The sequence below is a fragment of the Misgurnus anguillicaudatus genome, chromosome 9 (genome assembly GCF_027580225.2).
Source record: "Misgurnus anguillicaudatus chromosome 9, ASM2758022v2, whole genome shotgun sequence".
Taxonomy (NCBI): Eukaryota; Metazoa; Chordata; class Actinopteri; order Cypriniformes; family Cobitidae; genus Misgurnus; species Misgurnus anguillicaudatus.
This window is the reverse complement of record NC_073345.2, coordinates 23406267-23421175: the sequence shown is the minus strand read 5'-3', so window position 1 is coordinate 23421175 and position 14909 is coordinate 23406267. Positions and strand designations below refer to the sequence as shown.

The 14909-nt window shown below is 36.0% G+C and overlaps 1 protein-coding gene across 8 annotated transcripts in view; it reads left to right on the top strand.

Moving 5' to 3' along the window:
* The window catches only part of vav2 (vav 2 guanine nucleotide exchange factor), a 208391-nt gene that overhangs the window by 180825 nt on the left and 12657 nt on the right, over nt 1-14909 (top strand). For 4 of the 8 annotated variants that reach the window (XM_055180065.2, XM_055180064.2, XM_055180066.2 and 1 more), the window contains 9 exons: nt 2613-2712; nt 5876-5971; nt 8226-8294; nt 8383-8469; nt 11046-11131; nt 11218-11350; nt 11771-11785; nt 13468-13577; nt 13653-13754. In XM_055180065.2, coding sequence (XP_055036040.2) covers nt 2613-2712; nt 5876-5971; nt 8226-8294; nt 8383-8469; nt 11046-11131; nt 11218-11350; nt 11771-11785; nt 13468-13577; nt 13653-13754 — 798 coding nt within the window. The remainder of the gene's footprint in view (nt 1-2612; nt 2713-5875; nt 5972-8225; nt 8295-8382; nt 8470-11045; nt 11132-11217; nt 11351-11770; nt 11786-13467; nt 13578-13652; nt 13755-14909) is intronic. The other 4 variants (XM_055180067.2, XM_055180071.2, XM_055180069.2 and 1 more) reach the window with 1 other exon arrangement.

The window sequence follows — 14909 nt, the reverse complement described above, 5'->3', positions numbered from 1 at the left end:
TATATGGAAATGAACCTGGACATTAAATCCGTCGAAAAACCTCAAAATCGGCAAAATGGACATACGTGGTTTTCATCGGACAGCGACGATATGTAATGGCTGAAGGGCATTGTTAGGCATGATGCAAAGCAGAGCCCCTGCAATCCCTTCAGCTGTATTCATAATACAGCACTGGCCTTGAATACCTTATAGTATTTATAAAACAAATGTTAAGGGAAAACATATGTATCAACACAAGAAAAATCACTAAAAGCCTTCCTTTCGTTGGAAAAACAGCCCCTGGCTGACTGTGAACAGCCAATGAATGTTTCACATCTTACTAAGTTACTAAGGGTGGTTGGTGTTACATCCCATGTTCCATCTGTTCAAATTCAATCAAGCATAAGAGTATAAAAATACTGATACTGTTAATATACTTATTATTTGTATCCGTACTGTATAATTTCATTGCAAGTATTACAGATACTTCATCTAATCTAACATTATATTATTCCTCCATTTGTCCTACATAGAATTCTGTCTCTTCCCCACAGTCCTTTTTATGAGGCATCTGAAACATTTAATCTTGAAATTGCCTTGTAAAGAAGACCTTCATGTTCAATTATGTCTGTGACATCTGTTATTACAGCTAATTCCCGACACCTGCCCCTGCATTTTCAATATGCTGTTGAATGTGCCTATTGCCTCATAATTGTACAGGACCACCATTAATCTCCATCAGTCCATTTCCATGAGGAACCAAGATGTCCTTTTGTTCCAGATTAGCCTTTAATCAGGCCTGCTTAACCCAAGGGCACTAAGACCCAGACATAGAGCAGAGCAGCAGGGAAGCCCCTTTAGTACTACAAGGGGAAATTCATACTGCAGTACATTTTCAGTTCGGAAATCTTACCCTTCCTGATATGGTAGCAGTGCATAGTGGGGTGGCTCACATATCAGCGTAGGAATCACAAAGGAGAAGTTTGGGTGCTTTAGGTCCAGTACTAAAGCACCCACACATCTCCAATATGATTCCTATGCTGATACTGTATGTGAGGCGCCCTGCTACTGTATCAGTCTACAACTATGTTGCCAAACTTTCTCAGGCAGCATCTTGATTTTCATGAAAATTATTTTTTATAAACTAAACAAATATTGCTAGGCACACACAATTCATTTAGAGATTAAATGCTCAAATTTGATACTAGATTAAACAGTAAAATAAATAGCGTACACAAATATTAAAATATATGAATTATTTCAACTGCACTAAACTATGTGTCACATTCTAATTATAAATAAAGTATATGTTTATTTATAATCAACATTTACCTTTTGGCTTTCACTTTTGTAACAGCTTTTGGCTTGTATAATTACTGCAAACAAAGAGATTGAATTAAATCTGAATTGACACACTGATTTAAATTCAGACTGAAGAAGGTCAAGCACATTACGTTCTTCGCTGCACGAGCACTGAAGAAAGCGTGAAATGTTTGTGAAGAAAGCGTGAAGTGCTGAAATGTTTACAAAAATGTTTAATTCATTCACTATGCATGTTGCTTTTTTGCACCATGGAGTTTATAAAATAAAAATATTTTGCTAGATTTTCTTCAGGCTGGGTTTAATTCAGTATGCGGCTAGCAATTTCTTTGTTTGTTTTTTACTTCACCGCAAAGCAACAGGATTTCTGTCTAGTGGGAACTTTTTTCTAGTTTATGTGTATGATTCCATAAAATACTGTCTTTGTTGGGCACAGAGCGTATGAATTGAATTGCAGTCCAGTAGTTCACTTCAGAGACCAGACTTAATGAGATTTGGGCTGATTATCATCCATTCGCTCATTAGAGCACATCCAGATGTGTTTTTCCCTCATTAGTGGACAATGCCGTTTGGATTTAGATCTGCTTTATCTTTCTTTGATAAGCCCTCTTGTTTTGACTGGTTTTAGTGTTTTGGACACTTCTGTGGGATTGCAAGGTTCAGTTAGTTTCACTCATATGATCAAGGACCATTAGAAGCAATGATTATATCACATAAAGTAGACTTGGCTTAAGCACAACCACAATTTAGAGGCAGGCAAGCCAAAAGTATCCAAGGGTTTGAGCTTGCCAACCGTGCTAGTGTCCTACTTAATTCAGAGGCAAAAATCTGTGCCACACGTGGTGCCATGTTCTTGGCAAGATGACTTTGAAGTGCTTCCAGTATGTGCCCGTTACTGTCAGGAGTGCATTGTGAAATCTAATAAATGTGCCTTGATATTCTCAATGGCTCAAATAAACTTTGTCCAGATTTCATTAAAATCCTTCACTCAGATAAATCTGATGTAGACTGAAAATTTGCATCTGGCTTCAAGATTAGCTTTATGCAGTGATGCGTAACAAGTACAGTACATGCTGATTATTTTACTCTGATAAAAGATGTACTGTAAGTCTATATTGGAAATAGGGATGGGAACAATTACTTGTATGCTTACAATAAGAGCATATAATAACTCCAGTACTGCAGAACATTACATATTAATTATTGTGATCTAAATGTTGTGATAGTGTTTTTATTTTTTATTTTTATTTTGAGATAATACTAAATTCAATAGCAAAGTGATTGTTTAGATAACGCTGATCTCTCTTTTACAGACTGCTGATTTATGGCCAGTACTGCAGTCATATGGAGAACGCTCAAAAGACACTGGAAGAGCTGATTGTTACACGAGAAGATGTCAAGTGTAAAGTGGAGGCAAGCACTTACCATAATCAAATCCTTGTCTGATGTCAAATGATAGATGGATACTGTTAGGTGTTAATCAGAGGAAGTGATTGAACTTTGTTAAGGCAGCATGTTGTTATGCATTTTTGATTAGAGATATTATGTGGTATCCACAAAAAAAGGTCCATAAGGTACAAAAGTTGTCACTGGAGTGGTATTTTTTCAGAAAGTACACATTTGGACCTAAAAGTGCATATTGGTACCTCAAAGGTACACACACATTGGTACCTTAGAGGTGCCAACCTGATCTTATGAATTTCCGTGTTTTGTCACGGAATATTTTCCTCATTTATCCATGTCACGGATCTCCGCATTTTTCCGTGTCCGTACCACAGACTTTTTTTTCTGCGTCAGTTCCACGTATTGGTTACTCAATTGTTTTTCCTATTTTCTTACCATTGTCCGTTGGGTTTGGGGTTAGAACGACTTTCTGTTACATAAAATGACATCCAAACCCAACTCTAACCCAAATGGGTGATTCTCACGAAATCCAGACTAAGAAGGTGTCCAGCATCAGATTTTTTTAAAAAGGCCCTTGATGCCAATCTTTTTTGGCACATATAAGATTAAGGTCTGAACTTAATATAGCCATTATTTTTAGAGGATTGTAAAAATATTTTATATAGAATTATTTACATTTTTTAGATATCATTAAATTTTAATTACCGCAACAATATACTACATTAAATATATGCATTTACAAACTAATGTTTCGGTAATGAGAACTAAAAAGTTGTCTAGGTACTATGACAAACAACATTTCAACTTTTATCTGGAGAGAAAAAAAACTGCTTACCTGGCAGCCATCTTGAGTGTCACAGTCAATTATGTCCCTTTCAACAAATGTTATTTGAAAATGTTAGTTCCTTGAGGGCTTAAACAATGATTGAAAATTGTTGCGGAGGATGAGAAAATTTTTCTTGGACACATTTATGTTCCTTATTATTGTCTCTACATTTACTAGTGATCACCAAAAACCACATGATGCTTTACTGTAAATGTTTATAGTATAACATGCACTGAAGCTTTTTTGATTATAAATGTTTCCATGTCAAAGAACCCAAATCCAGTCATGGACACGTTGCGGTAATGAAAATTTTCCTCTTAAATGTGGAAAAAAAATTGGTTTGTATGATGTCATTTGAAATCATGTGCAAAATAGTACGTGAAAAGATGTTTGTATCGTTATGCTTCTTATTTTGATACTCTTTCTTTGCACATACTTTTTTATCAAAATGTTTCATGACACATCATAAGTCTAATTTCGCGTGAATCACCCTAATGTCAGGCGACAATTGTTTAAAAATCCGGTAAAAAAATAGTATAAATTAATAGTTAAAGTGATATCCTAACCCAAACCCCAAATCTAACCCCAAACCTAAGCAACAGTGGTTTAAAAATAGGAAAAAACAATTGAGTAACCAATACATGAAACTGACACGGAAAAGAAAGTCTGTGGTACGGACACAGATAAATGCGGAGATCGGTGACAATGACACGAATAAATGAGCAAAATATTCCGTGACTATACCACAGAACTTTGTGAGATCATGTTGGAGGTGCATACTGGTACCTCAAAGGTACATGTTGGTTCCAAAATAGTACAAATTAAGACATTTTTAAAAGATACTGTCCCAGTAACAACTTTTGTGTTATGTTATTATTCAGGAGAATAGCTTTGAACATATCAACCATTTTATTAACTATAACTAACTTTCTAAAATTCTTTTCATACTGTTGCTATGCCATAAAAGTTGAACAATTTTAAATACAAAAGTTAAAGGTGTAGATTTTAGCGGCATCTAGAGGTGAGATTGTGAATTGCAACCAACAGCTCAGTCCACAACTCACCTCTTTTTTCGAAATGTATAGAGCAGCTACGGTAGCCTCCACAGGACAAACATGTCAATGCTTGCAAGACAACATAGTGACAAAATGCGCTCTGTAGAGCAGTTTGTCCGTTAGGGCTATTGTAGAAACATGGCAGTGACTTCCATGTAAAGGGACCCGCAGTGATTGTAGATAAAAACAGCTCATTTTACAGAAATAAAAACAATACAGTTCATTTTGTAATGTCTTTATACACCACTGATAATATAGTTATGTATATTATATTGCATTTCTGTCAAGAGGACCAAAAAGTTAAACAATACACCTTTAATAGTAGTGCTCATCATTATAGCAGCCCCTATGCTGAGAATGAAATGTTGTAAAATCAACCATACATCACTTACTTGGATGAAGCCTGGCAGCAAGTTGCCTTTAAACACAGTTAAGATCCAACAAGCTCAAAATTGACTAAACCACACAGCCCTCGCTGTTTTACCGAAATGGTATTTTGTAATCAGCCAGTGCTTAGCATTGAAGCTGGAAAGGAAACTCTTTTAACAGCTCTTTCTCAAAAAGACCGTTTCAGTGGTCAGCATCCTCCCACGGCAGACTGCTGTTGACAGTTCTGGGACATGAACTAATTTCTCCCTCAGTAGTGCTGCTCGGGATGCAAAAGCTCTTTTTGTTGCTGACAGTCAGAGTTGGTGTGGGCAACTTTAATGACTCTAAAAAAATAAAGACCGGCAAGGGAGGAAGTTACTCAGCCATTATTCCCTGCAGGATTAGTAAAGATTACAGATAAAATCACAGCAATCACAATTGTGTACACGCTTGTTGGCAAATTCACACAATTATCACCCAGTTATCCTCAGTAAGAGAGGTTCTTCTTAATCGGTCTCAGTGAATTCAGACCGCAGTTATGAGACCTCTTGTGCGGAGACTAGAGGCTCTCAGGGCGGATTAGCCTGACATGTCTCATCAGGATGGACGTGGAGTCACTGATAGTCAAAGAGAGGGATGAACCTCTTTCTCAGTCGATTTTGAATGTCAAGCGTGACAGTAACTCATCTCTCACGTGCATGTAGTGTGAGAACGGGAAGATTAAAAATGAAGGGATTAACACATAAGACTACAAATCCACTGTGCAGAATAAAGCATATTGAGGTTCAACGATTATGTAGTACAGTGTGTCAGTTTAAGACGGCGTAAAAATTAAATATAAACGTACTTGGTCTTATTGTGTGTGATTTATCAGTGTATGCTATTCAAATAAAAAACCTGTTGCACTTATCCTTCACCACAGGAGTGTACTATGAAGGTCCAGGAGGGCAAGTTCAAGTTACAGGATCTGTTGGTGGTTCCTATGCAGAGGGTCCTCAAATACCATCTTCTGCTTAAAGTAAGAACAACTGCACAATTGCTATGAACTATTATTCATTTAATAGTTACTTCTTTGCAGATGTGAATAAAACTTTTTATTTTGATTTTAAGCACCAGAACACCTCTTACCTCTTTTTAACAATCCCATAAAACATTCAGATCACTTTACCTTACCCAAGCCTCAACAAGACCCATGTGGCTGCCCAGTCCGGCCAGGCGCTGCTAATAGACATCATGTATAAAACAGGATACACTGCATGATACAAACCATCATTAATTCACAGTCAACATTAATAATGGATACAGAGAGAAAGAGTTGGACGTGGGACCGACAGCACTATATAGCAGAGAGGAAAGTGAGGTTGGGGGGGGGGGCGTATTTTAAAACGGGCACACCGCTTTTCCTGAGCCTCCGGATACAGTGACACTGTTTAAATCAGCCATGCCTAAATCATGTTATCCGCACCCCATTTCACCCCTCCCATAGTTTCATGGCTCTGCATTAATACGCTGAAACCCAAGGGATCTGTGTGTGTGTGTGTGTGTGTGTGTGTGTGTGTGTGTGTGTGTGTGTGTGTGTGTGTGTGTGTGTGTGTGTGTGTGTTTTGTGCTTGTGCGTATTACTGGCAATTTGTTGAAATGGTAATGTACTGTATATATGCAAGAACACAAACAAACAGCTTGAGCATGTGTGTGGCATGTGTTTGAGGTGTGTATGTGCGTACCTTTCAAGAAGTCTGATTGTGTTTGATATTTGGTTCTTTGGTTTATCTAAAATGGATCTTTCCTGTAAGGAAAGTTTTTGTGTTTAACTTACTGCTTTGGAAAACCGTTGCTGCAACAGTCACCGGTTATACACTGCAAAAGATGACTTTCAAGAAAAAAAATCTTAGTATTATTGTCTTGTTTTCAGTAAAAATTAGGGATGCACCGATAGGATTTTTTGGCCCGGTTCCGATTTAAACAGACAACTTCTGGCCAATACCGATGCCGATACCGATATTAAAACACTTGTATACAATACTATACAGTTGGTCTATTAGCTAGTTTATTTCTGCATCAAATTATTTTTACTGAACATGGATTGGATCTAATTAACATTCAACTGACCAACATAATAAGAGAGGCACAAATTAAGCTAAAACAAATATAATAAGACAGCATGACAACCTTCAAAGGTGGTTTTTGCTATTCAGCATTTATTTGATAAACAACATTAACTCATTTTTTAAATATAATGGATTTCTTTATGCAGTTAATTAATAAACAATCGGTATCGGCCTTTCTCGTGCTATTGCCGATATGCCGATGGTTTCAAATTCATCAAAAATCGGCCGATAAATATCGGTGGCCGATACATCGGTGCATCACTAGTAAAAATATCTAAAAATTCTTAAATTAAGATGCTTTTTCTTGATGAGCAAAATGACCCAAGAAAATAAGTCTAGTTTTTAGACCAAAAATATCAAAATAAGCGATTTTGTGCATAAAACAAGCAAAAAAAATTCCAAACGGGGTAAGCAAATTTTTCTTGAATTTAGTGTTTAAGAAAAATTTTCAAGATTTTTTTGCTTACCCCATTGACAGATTTTATTGGCTTGTTTTATGCACAAAATCACTTAAATTTGATATTTTTGGTCTAAAAACAAGACTTATTTTCTTGGGTAATTTCGCTCATCAAGAAAAAGGATCTTAATTTAAATTTTTTACTGAAAACAAGACAAAAAAACGAAGATTTTTTTTCTTGAAAATCATTTTTTTGCAGTGTATTAGTTTTTAGCATTTTACTTGGATTGAATATAGACCGTTTCAGCAGTAACAACATAAACAAGCGGCTGCACGTAGCTTCCGGTAAACTCCGCTAAGAATAAATAACAACAAAGTTCTTTAAACGTAGTTTATTTATATAACAAGCAAAAAAAACAACACATAAATTACCTAGGAAACCAAAACATTTGTTATTTTCGACGAGGCATTTGTTCAAGAGATCAGTTTAGCAACTAGTCAGAGCATTAAAAAACGAAACCGGAAGTAAGGTTCGAATCCAGACGTGTATCACGTGCTTCCAATGAAACCGTCTATATTCATTTATTTAAAATGTTTAAAAACCTTAGAAAATTTTTTTTGTTTTCTGCCCAAAAAATGACACCGTAATGTGTAGCACAATGGAAAAGTATAAACAGATGGATTTTTTAAAATTTTGTTTTAAGGCATGTTAAACAACTCTTAGCAGACTGAATTTGTGTGTGACACATCATGTTATCTGTCTGCAGGAGTTAGTGAGTCACTCGATGGATCGGCCGGAGAGACAACAGCTTAAAGATGCACTGGAGGCCATGCAGGTGCGACCATCATGAACAGTCCAGGGTTTGATTTGCCTTGTAGTTGTTATTAAAGTTGTTATAAATGTTTGTTGTTCTGTCTTTGAAGGACCTGGCCATGTACATCAATGAGGTGAAAAGAGACAATGAAACATTAAAGAAAATAAGTGAATTTCAGAGCTCAATAGAAAATTTGGTAAGTGTTCATGGTGTGGTTGTATTGCATACTGGCACAAAAAAAATATTATGATACCTAGCATGGGTTGCCCTGTAAGTCACTGTGAATAAAGCATGAATGTTAAGTAATACAATGCCAGTTTTTTCATTGAGAACGTTTATTTACAGCGAAATATAATATAATCTTTTATAATGATTAAAATGCCTAGTGTGCAAACAGGTGCTTTGTCCTGGAACAGACGCATGTGAGAAAGTGTGCAAATTTTTTAATGAAGAATTCGAGTTCAGCTGTCTGTGTCATTATTCATATTTGTATGTCTGCTTGAGTAACGAAAGTTAATTGTTTTTCTTTCTTGTTTAATTATGGTAATGTTTTGTTTTGAAATGATTTGGGGAATTTATTTGAAATCACAACTGGAAAACATGCTGAGACATACAACTTAGTCCACATTCATAGATGCTTGATGGGCCTTTGGCAAATAATATAATTTGTGTATATTTACATTTATAATGAAGTGCATGTTCCTACACTGCAAAACAATTACTTTCTTGCTTGGTATTTTTGTCTTGTTTTCAGTACAAATATCTAAAAACTCTTAAATCAAGATGTATTTTCTTGATGAGCAAATTACCTAAGAAAATAAGTCTAGTTTTTAGACAAAAAAAATATACAATTTGAGTTAATTTTTGCTTAAAGGATTAGTCCATTTTCTTAAAAAAATCCAGATAATTTACTCTGTACCATGTCATCCAAAATGTTGATGCCTTTCTTTGTTCGGTCGAGAAGGAGTTGTGTTTTTTGAGGAAAACATTCCAGGATTTCTTATTTTAATGGACCCCAATACTTAACAGTTTTAATTCAGTTTAAAATTGCAGTTTCAACAAAGTTTAAAGAACGATCCCAAACAAGGCATAAGGGTCTTATCTAGCGAAACGATAAGATGTCATTTTTGGCAAGAAAAATAAAAAATATGCACTTTTAAATCACAACTTCTCGTCTTCCTCCGCTCCTGGGATGCGCCAGAGCGACCTCACATAATACGTCATCACATCAAGAGGTTACGGATAACGTATCGAAACTACGCCCCAGTGTTTACAAGTGTGGAGAAAGAGGACCGTTTCCACGTTGTTATATGTCGAATGATACTAATTAATGTCTTTGTGTCAGTTTATTGTTTAAATGGTCCACAAATGTGCATTTCATATATGTAACACGTGACCTTTCAACGTCATTTACGCAATTACGTGAGGTTGCGCTGCAGCGTCAAAGGACCGGAGATAGACGAGAAGTTGTGGTTTAAAAGTGCATATTTTTTATTTTTCTTGCCAAAACTGACAATCGTTTTGCTAGATAAGACCCTTATGCCTCGTTTAGGATCGTTTAAAGTCCTTTGAAACTGCAATTTTGTGTTGGGGTCCATTAAAGTCAATTAAAATGAAATAATCCTGGAATGTTTTCCTCAAAAACATAATTTCTTCTCGACTGAACAAAGAAAGAGATCAACATTTTGGATGATATGGTGGCGAGTACATTATCTGGATTTTTTTAAGAAAATTGACTAATCCTTTAAAAACAACAACAACAAAAAATCTCCCAAAGGGGAAAGAACACTTTTCTTGAAGATTTCTTGAATTGAGTGTTTAAGAGAAATGTTTTTTTTTCTTACCCCATTGGCAGATTTGTTTTGCATGTTATAAGCACAACTTCACTTAAATATTATGTTGTTAGAACTAGACTTATTTTCTTAGGTCATTTTGCTCATCAAGAAAATTAATCTTAATCTAATAATTTTTAGATATTTGTACTGAAAACATGACAAAAATACTGAGTAGAAAAGTAATTTTTTGCATGTTTGGTACAGTTTTGCATAAAATATCACGTTTGGTATTTTGCCTAAAATTTATCAAGCCAGCCTTTGTGCACTATCGTTGTACAGACAGCTTACCTGGATTGCAAAAATATTCAGATTACAGGTTTGCCCTCCCTTCTGCGTCAAATGAAAGACTTCTGGGGCATCTAGGTTCATGCTTGTTTTTTCAGGCTGGTCAATTCCTTTTTATCCCCAAACATTTAGTTATTTACACACCTCCTCTGCCCCTCGACTGTCACTTCTGTTCTGTAAAATAAATCCAGAAAGCCTCCAGGCCTCAAACACAGGCCGGACGTGTTGTGGTTTGTGTTGAAAAGGAACAAAATCAGTGTATGTTCTGTCAGTGGTGTAAGTGTATCAGCTCTGGTTTATTTATGTGATGGTCTGTAGTGCAGATGATGCCCGCGGCTAAACATCGATGAGCCAATGAGGCACGGCACTTAGGGACATACTGTAAGACATTCACCATGAGCTTTGACTTGCCTTTAATGGCTCTTAATATAGCAGCAACACTAGCAAAGAGCACATTATATGGCTATTAAATTTAATTAAAAATGTGCACTTTATTTGCAGGTAACAGCTAAGATGATTGCAAAAGTCGTCGTCTTATTCCTTGTTTATATATAGATGTTTATATCAGGGTCTTATTTCTCATTGTTTGGCAAATTCTTACTGAAGCTATTGACCTAACGTTTATGTGTAAATGTGATTGTGTCATACACAGCAGGTGAAGCTGGAGGAATACGGTAGGCCAAAGATAGATGGAGAGCTAAAGGTGTCTTCAATAGTTAACCGGACCAAACAAGATAGGTATGATCAAGCATTTGTTAATTGTTTATGTCTCAAGTACATGCAACAAAACATACATTGTGCATTAAATCATTTTCTGTATCCAGATACATCTTCCTGTTTGATAAAGTTGTGATTGTGTGCAAGAGGAAAGGCTATAACTATGAGCTAAAGGAGATCATTGAACTTCACCTTTACAAGATGTCTGACGATCCCATGAATAACCGAGACATGAAAAAGGTAAGAGACCCTCTTGTGAAACATTTAGTATAGATATACATGATCAAAGGCATATTTTTGCAATTTTTATTGCTTGAAATTCATTCAGTCAATAATCTTTATGGACTGCATCCTATTGGATGAATCTGTTTGCTTGGTGAATAGCACAGATGGATTGCTTTGATTAAAGTGTCATCTCTGAGCATCAAGGCATAATGCTTGTAATTTTCAATCGCAAATGATATTCCGCTCTCTTCTTTACTGTAGCATGTGAATGTAGATTTAAAAAAAAACGAATGCATTCTCTGGTAATCTAACAATCAGGAATTTTTGCATGAATACGAGAATGCATGTGTAACAGGGTGTCTCTCTCTCTCTCTCTCTCTTTGTCTGTTTGTCTTTCTGTAAATCTTTTTTTATCTTTTTCTGCATGCCCACCAGTCGAGTGGAAAAATGGTAAGCCATACACTCATGTTCCCTTAGCAATCATGTGTGTGTTAAGGGATGTGATCCTCTTCACTTTTTATGATTCTGTATGTTTCCCACCATCTCAGGAGAGCATTATTTTGACAGCTGACCATTTAAGACAATTACGGAAATGTTGTAATTACATTTTAATATTCATTGATATTATATAAATGGCTAGACATCTTTATCTAAGATTACTCATAATAACTCATAGCTCCAACCGTATGGAGTCTACATACACTAAATTTAACAGAATGTTTATTTTATGTGACCCTCTCTGTGAAATTCTGGCTAATATCTCATCATTTAATATTGATATTATAAGCATCAAAGTTTGATTTCATTCATGATTTCATATTAATTTTAATCTTTGCGTGACCTTACTCAATATTAAAAATAGCAAGGTTATTTGTTACTAAATATTTTTTACATTATGTAGGATGATTTTATGTAGAAAACAGTAAATGTAGAAAACAGTAAATAAAAAAAATGGCTTGCTGGATTTATGCGCAGGGTCACATATGTAAAAAGGACAGATATTTACAAGGTTGTATGCATTTCATTCAGTGTTCATCTTTTATTAGTTTTGGTTTGATACCATACAATACAAAAGATACGAAAAGTACAGAAGTGTAATATTATAAATAGACTCCCAAATATAAACCGTATATATGAAGAGTTTGGTTTCAAAACGCAATAAATCCATTTCGACTAATTTCAGTAAAACGTGTTTTCTATACCAAGAAAGTGACAAGATGAATACCACTATTTTCTGTTACAAACTTTCACATAGCATCTTTAGGTTATAAAACATAAAAAATTAAAATCCTTGATTTGATTTTCAAAAATGTATAATAAAAACTGATTATTTTTCCACAAAATGCAATAAATCCATGACGTTTTTTTTTTCAAAAGGCTATAAATCTATTAAATCAATAAATGTGCATTTATCTTTGCCATTATATATTCATTTAGTTGACTAGTGGTATACACTGATTAAAAAAAATAAACATTTATGGCATTAATCAAAACACTTTGTCATATTAAGAACACTGTCATTACTGTTGTCGCTTTAATTTTTTGACAGCGATCAGCTCAGCTGTAAATTTTTTTGGTCCTGCTTGATTTACATTGGCTTCGAGTAAAATAATGGAGGAAAACTAGGTTTTGTGTTTATTCAACGCGCCACCGTTGTTTACAGTGCGTGGAATGGTGCGCTGTAATTTGTGGAGCAGATTTATTGCATTCTACAGGAGGAGGAGGACTGGTGTTTATTACGTTTTGGGAAAAAAGGGAGAAAAGATGACAGAATAACACAGCGGATATTGGATTTTGCGTAAAATTAAGAATTTACTTTTTAATACTGACCAGATAAAATACTGATTTTGGCGGTAACTCATTTTTTTTTAAATGGCGTTTAGGAACCAAACTCTTTTATATACAGTGAAAAATGGCTATGGCTTTGTATAAATGCCTTTGTATGATTGTAAAAGAAAGTGTAGCACAATGCAGAAATCAAAAGTGCTCATGCACTTTAAGCAATTTAAACAGCAGCACAGAAGCAACATATCCTGTGAACGACCTCTAACACTCTCTTATCTTCAATCCATTGATCTCTCTCCACTATCTCTCCCTTCATCCATCGTTCTCCATCTTATCTTCATCCACAGTGGTCCTATGGCTTTTACCTGATCCACCTGCAGGGGAAACAAGGCTTCCAGTTCTTCTGCAAAACAGAAGACACCAAGCGCAAGTGGATGGAGCAGTTCGAGATGGCCATGTATGTTCCAGCTGCATCACTGCTGTGCTCTCGTACCCAGATCACAATATAACAAGTGATTTGTAATCCACGCAGGTCAAACATCAAACCAGAAAGAGCCACTGCCAACCAGCACAACTTCCAAATGCACACATTTGAAAAGAACACCAATTGTAGAGCCTGCAAAAAGTTGTTGAGGTGAGGACTCGTTCACTCGCACATACACGCGCACTACACCGTGAGCTGAAATGGGCTTCACCCCTTGTTACTGGGCTACTGGGCTGACCTCTATTACTTGGGCTCCTTCTCTGATTGGCGTATTGACTCGTGTGAAATCATAGTGCGATGACCTAAATTTGCCACTCTACGGTGTAGGTCAGTGTGCACATTAGATGCTAATTATACCAGCCAGCGTTTCAATTTCTTGTCCTGTAGCTCAGTTGGTAGAGCATTGCATAGCAGTTTAAAAGGCTTGAATGCACTTAAAAATGTATGGATTGAATGCACCATAGGTCGCTTTGGATAAAAGCATCTGGCAAAATGGATGAATGTAACATTTTATTTGTGTGTACACCGGGTCGGGACTAGTCACAAATACTATAGATGTTAAAGTTGCTGCTTGATTTACTCTGACCTGAACCATATCTAGGTGGGTGGGGTTATTTGACTTGGGTCAATAAGCAACAAACAAGCACCCAACCCAAAACACCCTAGAGTAATAGCATAGCAACATTCAAGAAAAGACTCAAAACACCTTAGCAAACTGTTTATCAATGATATGTATTCGATCCAGGGCATATACTGTCAAAGTCCTTTTAGGGAAGTCACGCAACTAGGCGGCTATCTTTGCAACGACTATATGGGCACTTATATCAGACATGCAAGCCTAAACTCATATTTACATGGGGAAAATTAAACACATTTGACATCAACTGTACAATAGAGACAGAGCGCAGTTTGAAAACCACGCCCACCGGGGGGAACGCAATCCAACCGTCTCCATTGACTTTGTATTGCGAGAAGCCGCCTCCTTGTCATTTCTGGCTTATAACAAAAAACTGAATAATGCCTAAAAGCTGCTGTGTGACAATATGTACAGCTAACAAGCCAAAGAACCCAGAAATAAGTTTTTATAAGCTCTCGAGCCGTAAAACCCAGCCTTTAAGGAGAATAAAGTGGATCGCCGACTACGTTTCCCCCTATTGGACGCAGTTTTACTAATAGAAGTACTATGAAAAGTTGCCTGTTTCCATTTTTGTGTCTTTAAACGCTCGTTTTTTGGGGTCGACAGCTTATAAAAACTTATTTACAGATTAAACTTAAAAACAGATTAATTCCTAAAAGCTGCTGTGT